This window comes from Apis florea, unplaced genomic scaffold (genome assembly GCF_048593485.1).
Source record: "Apis florea isolate Af1SG1 unplaced genomic scaffold, ASM4859348v1 contig_2492_pilon, whole genome shotgun sequence".
Taxonomy (NCBI): Eukaryota; Metazoa; Arthropoda; class Insecta; order Hymenoptera; family Apidae; genus Apis; species Apis florea.
The window spans coordinates 3,355,199-3,372,779 of record NW_028256593.1 but is presented as its reverse complement, the minus strand read 5'-3'; the positions used below and the strand labels follow the sequence as shown (position 1 = coordinate 3,372,779).

The following is a 17,581-nucleotide window of genomic DNA, read 5'->3' as shown; positions in this document are numbered from 1 at the left end:
GCTTCGATCAATGTTAGCTGGTCGGTTGTTAGGATGAGCGGGCTAATGATTTCTTTTCAACGAGTAACGAACGATTTCGCGCGATCTTTGTTGAACGATTCCTTCGAACGGAATTATCGGTGGCGACGAATCGATGAACGTGCTCTGCTCGATACGAATCAGACGGATCGAAACAGTAGTAGTCTCCTACGTACCTGAGAATATGACGATGGCCGTCAACAACGCGTACTCGGCGTTGTTCACCTTCATGGCGTACATCTGCCGGCAGAAATGTAGCAAATCCTCGATCGTCTCGCCCATACCCGCCACGGTGTAGCTGTCCTTGGTATAAGGCTGGTTATTGGCGAATATTATGCTGTCCGTCTGCACGTCGTACTTCCTCGCCATTCGGAGCATCATCACCTCGCTCGAGCAGGCCTTGAGCAGAGCGATCTGATCCTCCCGCATCAGCTCGTCGAAGCCGGGCAATCTCTTCGAGAACTCGACGATCAACTGAACCGTCAGGATCGTGATCTCGGTGATGTGCCTGAACTTGTAATCGCTTATATCCTCTCCCTCCGAGGGCTGATTCTGAATCGTTGCGAATCAATTACACGACAATCATCAACAACAGCAATAAACAATGACAAACGTCTAATCTTACCGTGATCCTCTTGAGATCCTCCTCACTGGGTTGCTCGTACTCGTTCTGGAAGTACACGAGCCTGTGTATCAATTCCTCCTGCTCGGGGCTGATCGGTTTCACGTAGCCGTAAGGGCTGACCGGCGTCAAGATCCCGCTGCTCCCCGACGTGGACAACGACTCGGCCTCGGCTGGCTCGATCTTCACGCCCATCTGGTCGCTCCGTATCCCGCTCCCCGGCGAACCGTTCATCGTTGTACTGTTCGGCTTGTCCTTCTCCTGCAACCCAGGACCGTCCCCTCTCCCTTTCTAAACCGATTCTCGACTCGATCGAGGGGAAAGAAGGGGGGGAGGAAAGGAAAGGAATATACCTTTTGCGCCTTCTTCTCCTTGCGCTTCACGGCGCACTGGTACTCGGGCACCACGCATTCGGGCCTCATCCCAACGGTCAAACACTTCTTCAGCCTGCACTCCTGACACTTGCGCCTCATGTACATGTCGATCTCGCAATTGTTCCCGTATTTACACTGGTAGACCGCGTTCTTCGTGATGCTCCGTCGAAAGAAGCCCTTGCAACCCTCGCAGGTCAGTGCGTTGTAGTGGTAGCCGGAGGCACGATCGCCGCACACCAGGCACAACTCCTCCTGCTGCCTCGGGGTCGGCCCCTTCTTCTTCCTGGCGTCGCACCCGTCGCTGCCTCCGCCGCCTCCGCCGCCTCCTCCTCCACCACCGCCACCTCCTCCTCCTCCTCCTCCTCCGCCTCCGCTGCTCCCATACCCGTTCAAAGAGCCAGGCTGCGACAACTCGTCCCTACCTGCCGGGCAGATGGGTGAAAATTTTCGAATCAGAAGTTTCGATCCACGATCGTTTCGAATGCGTGGGGTGGGTGGTGATGATGGATCATTGTTCGCTGTTGTTCTTATCATTATTATTATCGTCGTTGCGAAAATTCTGGTTTTGCTGGTTTTACGTCGTGTTTTTTCTTTTTTTTTTTTTTCTCCTCCCCCCTCGTTTTGTGCACGTGTTGCGCATTCGTTTTTTTTTTTTTTTTTTAGGTAGATACCTAAAAATATTGGATATCTAAAGGGTAATACGATTCATTCCCCCCGTCGTCCTAAATTCCATCGGTAACCCGATCCTCCCCTGCGTTCCATAAATAGGTGACATCTTTTAAACGTTCCAGTAAACTTTATATATATATATACATACGTTGTTTCTCGATTTTCGAGGATATTCGATCTATCCAGAGAAACGGATAAAATACGAAAAATAAATTTTTCTAATCCAAGTTATTCCGTTCTCGAGACTAACTAAGCATTTCCCTCAAATCGACTCAGTGTGGCTCGGTTCCAGTAACCTACGTGGCGACATCGTCTCTATTACCCCCTTTATCCGTGGAACTCGTCGAATGGAACGCCGCGCTGTGGAAGTCACGGTCGGTGAAAGTACGCTCGTATCCTCCACCGACCAGCCGGAATCGGCCGCGTGGTTTCGTGGCCGAACGGAAATTCTACTCGCGGCCGATCTCGGCGGGTGTCCTTATTCTTGAAAATGTTCGAGCAAACGCGCAATTGTTTCTGCCTCTCTGATCAAAAAGAAAAAAGAAATCTAGAGAAAATCTATGATTGTGTGTACGTGTGTTCGGGAGGTAATTAAAATTGGAACATTTAATCTTGAAAGAGGATAGTTAAAAGTATCTACATGCTGTGAAATGAAATTTTTAATTTCAAAATTAGCGAGAAATCGGATATTTTAGACTCGAGTTAGAAATGTGTTGGTTGCTAAATATAACGGTTCCAAGATCTGATACCGTTGATGCTTGACTGATCAAAAATCTAGAGAGAAGATCTACGATTCTAAATATACGCGTATGGGAGGTGAAGCGGGGGAAATTAAGAATATTGGAATATTTAATTTTGATTAGAAAGAGAAAAGAAGAAACAAGGATGATATTCTTGGGGGGGGGGGGAAACCTCATTAAAGAAATTTTTAATTATTTCAAATTGTATTAATGTTGGTCACCGAATGTAATAACTGTTCCAAGTATCGATGATACAAATTTCTGATATCATAATTCACGAAAATAACGTATTCGAGTGATGCTTATATACTTGCCATTCGCAAAGCGTTATAATTGTAAATTCCATTTAAATACGATCACTTTTTGAAGTCATGAAGTTTTCTCATCGCTTGACGCTTCGGCAAAGAGGACGATTTGAATTTCTCTCGAGAAAAGCAAACGTGTGTCGTGTGTGTGTGTATATATATATATATATCTCTCTCTTTCTCGGCAATTCCGCGAAGAAGAATGCGAGGACGGATTCCTCGGATCACCCGGAAGTACTGATCACCGTGAAAATATCCGCCTGGAACAGTGAGACAGTGACCAGGCTAGATGGTCACTCGGTTATTACCCCTTCCTTCTTCTGCAGACTTCAGTTTTGCAATCGTTTCTCCTTTTTCTATTTCTCTTGCTTTCTTCGACACTTTCGTTTATTCTTGTAAATTTTTTTCCCTTCGTTACTCAACTTTCTTGACCTCGATAACCGAGATCTTTTGAAAGAAAAATGCTCGAAGAGAAAAAGTAAGATCGTAATAATAAATTAATTCTATTTTTCTTATTTTCCAAGCGTCACACTTTCGCCCAGATTTTTATCTCTCCAAGTTTTTGGTTTTTGGAACGGTTTAAAAATAAATCGTTCGTTATCAATCGAGAGAGAGAGAGAAATCTTATCTTTCGCATTTCGAAACAACGCTTTGCTAATATTTTTTAGTAAGCATGATTGGATAAAAATTAAAAATCAAACAAACGATCGATCATCTTCCAATTTGTTATTAACATTTTCTACGTCTTGGTTTCTTTGTGGAACAAGAAAATATTTTTCTGGTAACAAATTGCTTGAAATCTTCGTCACAGGTTCGAAGAAGCAAGTTCTTGGAAACGATCTCCCCGACGAAGGAGATTCTCTGCTGCATCGGAGAAACCGAAGGCTAATAAATTATTGGCACCGACCTGACACTGCCACAAAATTGATGCCTACGCCGGTTTGTGTACATATTAGCAAGTGGTACATAACGATTCTATGTAGAGCGCGCAGGCCATCATTTCAAATGCCCCAAACAGGTTTGCTTGCTACTTAACATTGGCTCGCTCTTCGTATTCATTCGCTAGTTTCTGACGCGGAATAATATCATCGAAATATATATAATTCAATTATTATTTTTTAGTGAAATTAACAATCGATTTATCGATAACACAAATTGTATGTTTCTTTGAATTTGAATAATCGTTTCGTTATTTATATTCTTGAATTATTTGATTTTAAAAATTTGGATTAATTTTTTTAAATTATCCAATAATTAAAAAGAAAAGGAAAAATTGCAATTTAAACGTATGATCGAAAGGAATCGAAATTCAAAAGATATTCGTTCTGTACGAATAATCCGCAAGAGTCTTTAGAGCCTATCTTGCCGCTGACCTTGACACTGACTTCTTTTCACCAAGCCTGTGTATTTATAGAGTGCAAGATGGAGAATCATAGTGCGAGGGGCTCGAAGAAAGAGTCTGGAATCTCTCTGGTGTGACTAAACAGTTTGAATTCATGCACGATGTGGCAATGACTTTTTACCCGAATGTAACAAAACGCTTCGATCTTTATTTAAAGTTTCCCCCGCCTGTTAAAATTCGTAAACTTCGACAAATAAGATTCCCATTTGTAATGGTTAAAATCTTATTTAGAACCTGAATGAAAATTTGATCGAATTCTATCTCGAAAAACTTATTGAACAATGCCAACGCGTTCTACATTCCCTTCCTCGAATTCCTAAAACAGAATTTCGAGCCCACTGCCGAGCATACCGCACGAGTTCGATCATACGTGCAATACGGCGCAGTGAACTCATCCGAGTGAAGTTTATTTTAAACCCCGAAATTTCAACTCTTCTCTAAAACTTGTCACGCGAACCGACGAGTGTGCAAAATTTCAGTTGCGATAACTCGACTCGACTCGAACATCTTGCGAATATCCAAAACTATAAAATCCGATCGAACAATGATTAAAAAAGTATACTCGAAAAAGAAGGAAGAGCGAACAATAATAAAACTCGATTCAAAAATTGCAACTTTTGTATTATTGCCCATAAAAAGGAGAGAAGAGAAGAGAGAGAGAAAAAACTTCTTCTCTCGGTCATCGGGAAGCATATGAGAAGTGGAGGCAAAAGTAGCAAACGCAAGTAGGAAACTCGATCGCGGAGTGTCGGTTTCTCCAGAATCTGTGGCCGTACAATCTAGCAAGTGTAGAGGAGGCTACAACCGCTATATACGACTCTACACGCCGCCGCCGTTCGCCTTCTATACTCTACACGCAGCAAAGTTTCCGTGCTGGTTAGTAGCTCTCTCACGGCGGAGCAGTGAGCGGCCTTGACTCTGGCTGGATGCCTGACTGTGTGTAGCCGCGCAGGTACCCTCTTCCACACGTTCCTCTTAGCACGCGTCCTTCTCGATCCTGCTGGCCCGCCTGCCTCTAACAGACAGCGAGTCTTCGCCCCTCTCTCTCTCTCTTTCTCTCCGTCGCGCAACTGGCTCCCTCCCTCTTCCGCCCCGCTCCCTCCAACACATCCTCCTCCTCCTCCTTCTCCTCTTTCCCTCTCGTCTCCTTTTGCGTCTCTACCGATCCGTGCTGTCGCTCTTGCCAACAGAGGAAAGCTAAAACGGGCCAGTGAGCACTGCTTCTTGCGGCCGAGCCTCTCTATTCCACTCTCCTTCGTCTGTGGAGGGGGAAGGAGGAGTAGGAGAACGACGTCCTGGGATAGAGTTCCTTCTTGTTGACTGGCAGAGCCGAGAGTTATGCTATTCTTTGCGGTTTTTGGCGGTTTCTTCATTCACGCCCCAGCGTTGCACACTTGCTTTTCAACTCTTGCGTTCAAGTTCGATCAGATCGTTCTTCTTCTTCTTCTTTTTTTTTGTTTCAGGTTTCATGCGATCGATTTTCGAAATTTACGAATCGATAATCGAGAAATAACTCGATTAACTTTTTAAACGAAGTTCTTTTCTTGGAGAGAGTTCGCGTGATTAGGGCCTCGAGTTTAAATTCGAGTAGATCGTCTTTTTTTTTTTACGAATTTTTCGGAGAAAGTTACGGGAAATGTGATACAATTTTGTGTAATTGGAAAAAAAGAGAGAGAGAGAGAAAAAACGTTTCACAATTTGGAGAGATCGGAGAAGAGACTATTTTTCGTTGAACACGTAAGCGCGCGTACGGGAAGAGCAACAGGATCGAGGACGAAGTGACTACGACGCTGGGACAAGATGGACGACTAGCGGCACATCGCTCTAACGCCGCTGACTATCATTCAGGTCTCCACGCGCGTTATTCCAGGCCTTCTAATTCATTCTCGTCACATTTCTCGTGGACAACTGCTGCGTATCGTTTCAATTGGCATTAAAATTCGTCGCACGCGCGCTCACGATTTCAGCGTTCGTCTATCACGGCTACCACGGCTAAATAATATTTAGACAGAATTATGGAATTTGCGTGCAACGATCTTTCCACCTTAACGGCCGTTTAACTCCTCCTCTCGTCTTCCCCTGATTTTTCTCTCGTTTTCTTTCCAACCCTCGAAAGAATCGCTGTATATATCGAACAAATGTTGCAAAATCGGCGACCTTGCCCTACCCTTGCCAGTCCCTTTAAACGGCGGCACCCATCGGTGTTTCCATTCTGCACGATATACAACACGCGTAACTAATGGATGTCATATCCGGTCACGGTATCACGATCCGATAAGATCTGGGAACAAAAGGAAAGACGTGGCCAACACGCGACGCGGCCATCTTCGCAATTAGAAGATAAACATGGGTGCAGTTGCATGCAAAGAAAAAAAAAAGAAAAAAAGAAAGGAAAAATTCCATTCCCATTCTGTTACAATCTTTAATAAAAAAGAAAAAAATCTCGTTCCGTAAATCTTAGCAAGTCTGTCGAAAAAAATTAAAGATGAATTTAAAAAGATGGAGGAGGATCTATGGTTTGTTCGTAAAGGTTGGGGGAAAAAAAAGAGGAGGCAAACGTGGCCTCTCGAAAACGCGCGCAGGAAATCCATGAATCATCGACCACGAATTTATTTTCGTTGGGACGAAAATCCTACGCAACCGTGGACGACTTTGAAGGCCTCGAAAAACTCATTTCGTATTCCCGGTGGGACGCATGTTGAAACTTCACCAGCCGGCTCTTTAATTCCACCTCGCCGCCTTTCCAGATTCCACTCGAAAATTATTGTTGTGTATCTCTGCCCGCCGACGACACTGATTTCCACTTTCGACATTTTTACTTTTCCACTCGCGTTTAGTTGGAAATTAAAAATCCAACTCACAGCTCTTCGTTATTCTCTCCGCGCCGTTTCAACTAACGCGATTTAAAAACCAGAAAGAAAGCGTACCGTTTCATCTCGTGAAAAAAAGGAAGAGAAAAATCGAGTCGATTATTATCTCTCGAGAAAAATATCGATTATTGCATACAGAGAAAGCAGAGCAGGTGGGGAGCAACCGGTGTCAAGTCAAAGAAAGATTCCCAATACGAGCTACGGTGTAAACGACTTGGCAAGTTAATGGAACAAAATGATTTCCAGCGTTTCGTTGCTGCCAGGGGTTCAGCTGAGCGTGACACTGCTGGCTCTGGCCATGATAGAATTTTATCCTTGAACTAGAGTGGCGACCGAGCCACTCTTCCTCGCGAGGAATATTGCGCGAGCAGTGACCATCCTTCGTCAACGTGTTCGTTGGGAGGAAGAAAAGAAGAAGAGAAAATAAAACGAATGGTCCAAAACAAAATGATTTTTCCGGTGTGTTTCAAAAATATGTTTGCAAAATGTGTTTCGGTCGTGGATCTTTCCGATTTTTCTTATCGCGTCCCACCAAGGACAAAATGGCGAACGAACGATGCAAAGCCGCGCTATCGAGGCTCGTTACTCGTCCGCGACTCGAGTACCCCACGAGCTTTTTACGATCCATTCTGATTTACAGGTTCCTGTCACAGATCGTGGACAGTCTGTTACGCGAAAGTCGCCACGCGGACATACCGGATACGGTACTTTTACCGGAGGGAATACCACCTTCGTGCCGGCACAGAGAAAACGTGCATACCGTCTCAGGGTCTCCCAACCTCTTTCAGACAACACGCCTGATCGGTCATATTTTTCTTTATCAATTCGACACGGAAGCAGTGTTAATAATAAACGATTCTAAAAAAAAAAAAAAAAATTACGTTCGAACGAAGTGGCTCGAAAATTTGTCCCGGTTCACATCGAGTTGAATAAACTGTATGAAACGCGACGTGAAAGTAATAAATGTGGCAGGAACGTACGATTGATCACTCTCGCGCGAAACTTGGTAAAGTTGGTTAAGTTTTGGCCCGTGGCCAACGTGACTCATTTCCAGGTGAAACCGAAAATTCATCCCCCCCCACCGAAGATAATTACGACGATCGAAAAATTCGACTCGATTTCCCGATCGATTTCCAATTACCTCGGTGACTAACGTTTCCAACTGTTTTCAATCGGGTTGGAAATAGACGTGTTGACGCGTCTAGAAGACACGTGGTGGCCGGTTGGATGCAATCGCTCGCACGGTCAGAAGTTCGTTTCTGCGACTCGAGCAGGCGGCAACAAGTTTGCAACGGAACGATTTAGAAAATTGTATCTCTGATACATTTTTATCTACGTTATATTATAATGATTTTCTCGAGCAATAAAAAAATTTGGAAGGAATCGCGTCAGCAGCGTACCACTGTAACTAGGACAGTTAGACAGAGCGTTGTAGGTGAAAAGGTGTGAACGGGATAGGATTTGCATGCGAGACGGTATCGAGAGACACCACCGTTGTGTTAGCACACAATGTTTGAGACAATATACACGCTTTCGATTGGCGCAGAATGGCATTCGCACGGTCTGAATATAGACCGGTGTATTTTAACCCTAGCTACTCTAATTACTCCCCGCTTGATGGCCGGCCAATTCCGACTTATTTTCACCGTCATTTTCTCGCAAGTACCTTTAACGTCACCTTTTCTCCTCCCCCTCAACTCCGCTCCACTTATCAACATCGTATTAATCAGATCCTCTCATCGCCCGCCAATGCGAACGCGAGCTTTTCTTCCTCCATTTTTCAGACACCCGGTATATAATGATATTGAATTCGGACAGAGGATTCTGAGAAAGGAAGGTTCGATCCTGTTCAACAAACAACTCTAGAGAATTAGACCCAACATTTTATTTTTCGAGGGAGAATTTCCGAGGCGAGAGGTTGAGAACCGCTGTTTCACGGGTTGATATCGTTTCCCGTGTACTACGTGGCTCGTTACCATTCCTTACACGATTCACCGATACACGCGCGCGCGATACACACACCATTCGACGACACGACCACCGACGACCCACTTCCACCGTCTGCCCGCTCGTTTCGTCGGTTTAATTCTGAAGTAGTTTTCCCGCGTCGAAGGAAAAGTTGCTACGGATCTCGAGAGAACCGCTTCTTCTGAAACTTTATACCTCGAACGATCTTCTGGCTCCTGATTCTTCCACCACTTTCTGAAGCGGAGAAGCGTTAGAAAGGACGATAATGAATCGATGTCCGATATCGAGACGAGAAATCTGAAAGATTCGCCATACAGTGGTAGATTCGTTCGTTTGTCCTTGTGACGAATTAAAAAACGCTTTCAAATCGAATCGATTTCTCTCTCAAAAAAAAAAAAAAAAAAAATCAAAGCGTTAAACCCGTTTCTGGGATGACGAAAAGTCTTAGAAATTTAAATGAGAACTTGTCCCATTACGCCACGAGTTTCGTGTTCGTTTCGAGCGAGATACACACGTGGATACCTAATAAGCTAGGAGACCTCGATTTAGAAGGAGGAAAAGAAAGAAAGGGAGAGAGAGAGAGAGAGAGAAAGAAAGAACTCGATCACCTTATAAAGCACAACCTGATACATTGGGATTATCGTCCGTTCCTTCCACGCGATCGACGAGTCTCTTCTTTCTCGAGTGAGAGTGACCTACTGACCTCTTCCTGCCTTTTTCCCTCTCCTCGTCTTAATTTGGCCCTTCCCCCTCCTGCAACCTTTTATTATACGTCCCGAGAAGCATATCCTCGTGGAGGAATACACGTGGTGGGACTCGATGACCAAATTTTTTTCTTTTCTTTTTTTGATACAAATTAAAGAGTTAAAGATTATTTTTTCGCGAAATATAACAAGATCTAAATATCGATCTAATTTATTATTTGGAAAGTTGTTGACGAGGAATCAATCTAAGGATCATCGATTTAAAAATCTGAATAAATGATCGAGATGAGAAACGAATTGAAGATTCGAATTGAAACAATTGTATTTTTACAAGATTTGGAATTGTCTCGTTTCCTACCAGCGATTTACCGACGTGACAGAAACAGCAAAAAAGACGCGAATCAAATCTAAGCATTTATGCCGTGTGTCGGTAATTTGTGCAGAAACGAATTAACGAATCCTTCTAGCAATTGTGCATCTTCAAAAGGTGCAATTTACATGTAATTAGCATCGTTCAAATCTTCTTTTAATATCGCTTGTTGTTAGTCATTTTCATTTTCGAAAAATACACGGATAAGAAGAGGATCGGGAACGATCGTATAAAAGGTTCGAGGAAAAAAACGGAAAGAAACAAAAACAAGAAAAAGAGAGAGAGAGAGAGAGAGAGAGAAAACGTCTCAAATTTGCATATGAAAATTTAATTTTTTTTTACCGTATTTATCATCTTTCCCGAACGTAAATAAAAGAAATAAAACGACTACGTATATAAAGTGACGATTTACATAGTTATTTGAATAAAAATTTATTTCGTGGAGAATGCTTATACGATTAATATAATCGGATGATTAATACGGAAAAAAGTTGCGGAATCCACGAGGATTCCGTTTCCAAGATTTTAATATTTCTCTATTTAAATTTAAATAGATAATGAATAAAAGATCAAAAACACTTAGGTGTTGTAAATTAACGAGTGTCATCAAATTTTTCTTTCCTTTTTTTTTTTTGTTTTTTTCATCGGTAACTTAATAACAAACAAAATCGTGCAACGTGATTTCGTTCGCGTTTAATCAATCACGACTTTTTTGCCAACGATATTTTCGTGGGGGAAAAAAAAAAAAAAAAAAAAATATTGTCACGGTTCATTCCCCCCGAGCGTCGCAGACGTGCGAATTGGACGAGCAAAGCTTGAGAAATTAATGAGAGTGTCGGGCAGAAATCAGCGTCGAAAAACGTGCAAAAATTTTTGCGGCCGCGTCCTTTCACATTCCGTGTCGCGCAAATACGGCTACCTCTCTGGAACTTTCCTAATTACTTGCAAACAATTGCGCGTAATGATTGCAAATTACGAAACAGATCCTCCAACTTTGGCATTTATTCTTTACTATCTTTTATCTTTTCTCTCTCTTTTACATTTACGCCTAACGAAATGATGACCGAAGGCAAATAGGAATATTCCATTCTGTTAAAATTGCTAAAATTAGTATTTTACAACCGAAATACGGAAATTAAAATAAAACGGGAGATATTTTTATCTCGTGTTTTTACTCGCCACTTTTTTTAAAAAAAAAAAAAAATTGGATAACAACACGAAATGTCAGGGAATAAAGTTTTCTTCCGAAAAGGTCAGAATGTTCGAAATCGGGATATACGATAAGATATTTTCTCAAACATCTGCCGGGTCGCGTCGTTGAAGATCTATCGTTAAGATTTAAATTTACAACGCCGATTCAATTATTATATCCGTGATAATTAAATTCTATTCATTAAAAAAGCGATAAATAAAGGTACCGATAGAAAACGATTCTATCGATTATATCGTGTATCCTTCGACCAAACATATGTGACCTATCCGAAAAAACTACCCATACAATTACTTGAAACGGTTATAATTCTGTTTATATAATTCCAAACATCAATCGAAAACACGAAAATTCAATTCGCAACCGATCGATTTTCCCTAACGAACAATTTCTAATAAAACCGAATCTCCCCTTTTTACGTTTTCCAACTTATTATTGTTGTCAAAATTATAACCATTCGAAATAAACGTAATATTAACGTACGAATACTTTATTTTTCCCCCTCCTCCAGATATACCGTATGACCATAAGATTCCTAAATACGAGTCGAGAACGAACAAAACAATAATGGGAAAAAAAAAAAAAAAAAAAAAGTAGAGAAAAGAAACAAAATTCCTTCGACCTCTATCGAGTCTCCTTCGAGAGAACGGTTACGTATATTACGAGGCACGATTTGGAACGAGTTTCGAATCGTTTCTTCTTTTTTTTTTTTTTTTTCTTCTCTTCGTGCCCGGCCAGTTTCTCGGTACACAACACGGACACACACAACGCGTCTAACGGTCCGCCCGCCATCACCGAATATTTACGAATCCCCTACGAATCTAGCACGCCTTCGAAGGAGGCGATCGGTATTATCCCCGTTCTCGCGTGGAATTCGATGACCCATTTCGATGATCGGGAGGCATCACGTGCACTCCCGAACTCTGGCATCTCGATCACGGGGCGGCGTCGAGAAACGATCCACCACGTGCGCTCGATTGCATTCGCGCAACTGAATGTGTAGGGATGGGAGGAGGAATGGCCCCTTCGAGGGGGAGGGGGAAACCGATCATCGTCGATTAAACGAGAGAACAGATCCGTTCGATTCGTTTATTCGCAGATAAAAATTGCGACTGGACGAATTATTTTCGATTGAAAATAATCTGCGAACACACGTATTCACTGTATTTCACTGAATTTAGGCTGGCTAGTTTGATTTAAATTGAAAAAGAAATTTAATCATCGAAATAAATCGAGCTATATTGCACAGCGTTTGACGTATGTTATTTGTGGATTAAAGGGGGGGAAAAATTCCCTAGAATTTCCGAGAATAGAAGGTCGGTAGAACGATAATAAATAATTCCCTAGAACTTGTAATAATAGAACACCGATACACGGCAAGGAATTTTTTTTTTTTTTTATAAAGTTTTTCTGCGTGAGATCTTATATAAGGACGAGAGAGAGAGAAAAAAAAATGTTACAAGATAAGAAGAATAACCTGTTTGCCGTGAATCATTCGCAGGAGGAAAAACCGAAAGACCGTGACCTAGTTTCCGGGTCATCGGTACCGCGACTGCAAACGAAAACACAATGGTCCCACCGCGAGCAGAGCACTGACATATACGTGACACAACGTGTTATTTAAAGCTGATATATACATACCAGCGGTAGAGACACACACGTCGCACGATGCAATAAACCCGTGAGGAGAGCATGAGAATGAAAATAATGAGACGAAACATCGAGAAGGAAGGGAAGGTGTTCTCGAAAAACTCTCGTTTATTCGAGAAATTTATCGAAACACGGGATTTCATCATTGAAGAACCATCGATCATGATTATTCGAATTGGAAAGATTGCAGATTGGTTTAGAATTTCCACGTTTGAAATCGAGTCGGATGAGAATTTTATTCAAAGAAATTTATCCTGCTGACGTTAGGATTAATTAAATTGATTAAATAAGAAGAATTTACGGATTATACTTTGAAGTCTGATTGATTTTAAAAATAAAAAAAAAAAAAAATCAGCAAACTATTAATCATTAATTTAATTTAGATGTTTCAAAATTATCTTAAAAAACTTAATTAAAAAATTAATTCGAATAAATATAAATTAACTTGACTTAATTAGAGGATGTTGACTCACTGTGATAAAATAGAGAGAGCTATTATATTTTTGAACCGTGCAGAAACGACGAAGTTACGTATAAAATGCGTCATCGTGTACGTCACGTCTTGGATGCAATGATCTATGATAATTAAATTACGTAGTTACAGAGATCGATAATTAAGCATTCCAGGAAATAATTTTAATACGTTTCGTGCAATTTTAATTTAATCTTATAACAAAATGAAAATTGTAAAATTAAAAATTGAATCTTTTTAATTTATAAAAGGGCAAATCTTAATTCAGATTACCAAAAAATTATAAATGAAACTATAGAAATATATTTATATATATAGAAAAATTCATTGCCATGGACAAAACTATAAAATAACTATATTATTTGAGAGTTTCTCGTAATGTAAAAAAAATTTGATCATTCAATCGCGAAGTAGACAATCGTTCAACGAAACGCAAGTTTCAGGAAGTTTGTGGACTGCAACAAGTCGATAACGGGGGAAAAAGATAAAACGTGCTGAAATGAAAAATTAAAAAAGAAGCGAACAAATAAAAAAATATTGATAGAGAAATGGAAAAAAAAAAAAATAAAAAAAAATAAAAAATACACCACAAAGATGGTGGAATTGTGCAATCGGCGCCAGGTATGGTGCAACATGGCGCAATCGATGACGAATGCTGTTACGGGGTCCTATGAGGACGTTGTTTCTCGCTTTTGATCCGGTTCGATCGGCCTCGACACGATTTCCCGCTAGAGAAAAAGAAAACCAGGTAAAAATAGGCACGCCTGGTATTTCGAGAGAGAAAAAAAGAAAAAGAAAACAACAACACCAGTTTCGTCGCTTTCTAACGAAACACCGAGCTAACGTGTGTAGGTCGATCACCTTTAAAGGACGTTTATTGGCTGGCAGAGGCGGTCAACTCTTCGACTTTCGATCCCTCGAGCACATTTTACTTCAACTGTTTTAAGTTTTTCAAGAAATAGAATTATAGAAAAAAATTTTTATAATTGAGTTATAATTTATTTTAAACGTAATTTGAAATTAAATTGAAATTAAAAGCAAAAAATGATTATAATATGAAAAGATTATGTGAATAAATAAAAATTATCGAAGTAGAGATAAAAGTTGGAAAAATTGCAGTGAATTAAAATTCATTTTTTTTTTCTTTTCTATTCGACTTCATACACAGAAACAAGAGATAATATTACTAATTATAAAAGGCGTAAATTAATATTTGCGGGTTCACTAAATAAAACCTTTTTTTTCCCCTTTTCTAGCCAATTAAAAGTTTTCTAAATGAAAAACTGTCTCCATTTAAATTCGTCGGATTTTCTCTTAGATAAAAAAAAAAAAACCGCTTTAAAAATATCGCCAGAAAAAATAATATCCGTCAAAATTTTTATAAAAGATTCATTTCGTAATTTAAAAATCTAAATAGCAAGGAAAGAAAAATCATATAGTTTTTGTTTAAAAGGATGACGTTGGCAAAAGTGATAGGCGACAATTCAAGTGCAAGTATCAACGATTCGCTTACGTAACGCGATAAATGGTACACGATGGAGAGAAAAGTCACCAATACACAAACCTTCGATGGGGGTGGTGAATGGTGAGGCAGGATCGGTGACCGTTGGCAACACTGTAGTGGTAGTTGTGGCGGTGATGGTAGCCCGATAATGATCCCCGTTCGTTTGTAGACCCCGATGAAGGTCTAAATCCCACAGCTGGAGTTCTTCGCTCTTCACAACCGCGCTCTCCGGCGTGGAGGGTTGAAAATTCGGCGGTGGCGATAACACGCCGCTGCTTGAAACTTCTGGGCTCGACTCCTGCAGACTTCCGGTGTGCCTGTTACCCCATCGTCGCTTAATCCCTGCGACAGGCACACGAGGCACCGTCTGCAGCATCTCGTCAGCCTGCTCCACCTTCAGGACCACCGTTTGCTGTTCCTTCGACTCCACCGTCTCAATTTTCCTCGTCACTTCCGTTGGGGAAAAAATCTCGGCCACTGTGCCGTGTCGCACGCACAGCGGCTTTATTATTCACGTATGGCTACGTGGTCTCGTTTAACGTCTCGATTATTTCCTCAGATTTTTCCTTTCGCGAGACGGCGTGCAATACACTCTGTTTACACGAGGTACGAAACTACTACGCTAGTCGTTGACCTCGATAATTCGTTCGTCGACCGAAATTGCGGCAAGGAATACGAGGTCAGGGCAGCGCGAGAGAATCGATTCACTGTCAAGAGTCCATGGTCCCCGAGCTCTCACGCATCGTCCGTCTCGCTTGGCCGCGCTGCTTTTCCTCGTGTCCCTCTTCCTCTACGCAACAGCACGCTGCACGAACACATATATCGTCAGAGGCCGTTTCTATGTGTGTACGTATATGCGCGATAAACGCCTGTGTACGTGTGAACGTAGACAGGGAGCTCGTGACGGGAGACTACGATCGTCTTCGTTTCGCCTCGGTTGCTCTCGTTTCTCTTTCTCTCTCCCCTGCTCTCGGCTCCTCTAATGGCGGCCAAGCAGCCACGGAGTGTCGGTCATCGAAGAAACGGGGTCACGATCGCGCAAAAGGGAACGCAGTAGACGCGGGCGGTAGGGAGAGAGGGAAGGAGAGAGAGAGAGAGAGAGAGAGAGAGAGAAAGAGATGACGTACAGGCAGCCAGTGAGCAAGCCTGTTTATCTTTCTCTATCACAGGCACGCCGCGTTGTTCGAGAACGTCAACCAGCCGAATAGCCGTGGTAGAAATGCATGATTTTCACTGGCGAAATTCTCCGTATCTGAGGCTGCGCACGATCGACGAGAACGGACAGTCGGTACTCCGTGTATCGAGGTCACCAGCAGAACGTGTGTACGTTCGTTCGAGCGAGTCTCTTTCTTGTTCGTTCCACTTTTCCGTCACGCTGATATGCGCCACTCTTTCTCTCTTTCCTTCTTCTCGTTTTCCTCCACGCTGCTCCGTCTTCACCAACCTTCTCTCTCACTCCTTTTCTACGACCGAGTTTCTCGTCGTATCCTTTTCTCTTTCTACTTTCTCGTTTTCTCTTTGGTGCGACCACGCACACACATACACTTATCTCCACACCACCTTTACGTACGACAATTTCGTATCTTTTTCTCTTTTTTTTTTTCTCTCTCTGGAATGACGAACCGCAGAAGAAGATCAGAAGAAGTACGAATACATCTTTCTGACTTTACTCGAGCTTTGCATACCGCGCAGTGCTCATCCACGATATGCACGTGTGCATTGACGACAATCGTGCGGGAGCTCGATTGTGCGACGCATAAACAAAACACGACGATGTAGCAACGCGTTACGTCACACTTGGGGGCATACACACACACGCGTGCACACAAATTTTATACGACTCTGCCGGCAATACTCCGATAATGCAATCAACACAGATGCACACAAACACACACTCGCACACACGTGAATGCTAGCTGTTCCTCTTTATTCTTCGGTTTATCCTTTTTTTTCTTTATTTCGTAGATGCCAGGCTGCGTGTTAATAACATGTACACATGAACGCAACACTAAACGATGTTACCAAGTCTACGGTCCGCCACTGACTGAAGGCGTACGGCCTGGCCGTGCAGGCACGAGGGTGCCCGCCAGGCTCCGACGTACCTCGGCCGCCAACCGACCAATCAGCGCCCGACTTCTCGCTACTTTCACTGTCGCGCGTACCCTGCACTATAAGGTGCCCCATACCTGCGCTGCGCAAACGCAGTATTTTCTGCGCTACGGCCTCGATGTTTTCCACCTACTACGTTAATTTTCCCTTCTTTACGGGGATACATCTGCAGCATCATTTTACTCTACTACGTTACTGTTACGTTTTCTACAGTATGGTTACGATTTCTCGTGATATAGTTTGGTTTCATATGCTATCGTTTACGGTATCGAGAAGCTCGTTTATCATCGATAAAATTTTATTTCACAATGTAAAAAAAAAATGAAGTTCTTTTATTATAGGTACGTTATTATGGGTCGTTATAGGTACGTTTAATAAAATATTTTAACGCGATAAAATTGACTTTTATGGATTAATCAAAATCGATTCATTTTAATCAAATTTTAAAATTACTGAGATCATCTATATATATATATATATATATATATATATATATATATATGTGTGTGCACAAAATACGTAAAAATATAAAAAAGTGTTCATTATTGACGAAACAAATCTTTATATAGATCAGTTATCTTCATAAAAATATAA

At 41.9% G+C, this 17,581-nt stretch overlaps 1 protein-coding gene across 2 annotated transcripts in view; it reads right to left on the bottom strand.

Annotated features, from left to right (window-relative positions):
• Window positions 1-17,581, bottom strand: part of Ecr (ecdysone receptor) — a 129,115-nt gene that overhangs the window by 17,215 nt on the left and 94,319 nt on the right. Inside the window, exons 1-4 of one of the 2 annotated variants that reach the window (XM_003693301.4) lie at window positions 14,939-17,310; window positions 994-1,436; window positions 644-901; window positions 195-570 (exon numbers count right to left, since the gene is read on the bottom strand). In XM_003693301.4, the coding sequence (XP_003693349.1) occupies window positions 195-570; window positions 644-901; window positions 994-1,436; window positions 14,939-15,254 (1,393 nt within the window). In that variant the 5' untranslated portion in view covers window positions 15,255-17,310. Of the gene's footprint in view, window positions 1-194; window positions 571-643; window positions 902-993; window positions 1,437-14,938; window positions 17,311-17,581 lie in introns of those variants that run through there. The other variant, XM_086906221.1, reaches the window with a different exon arrangement.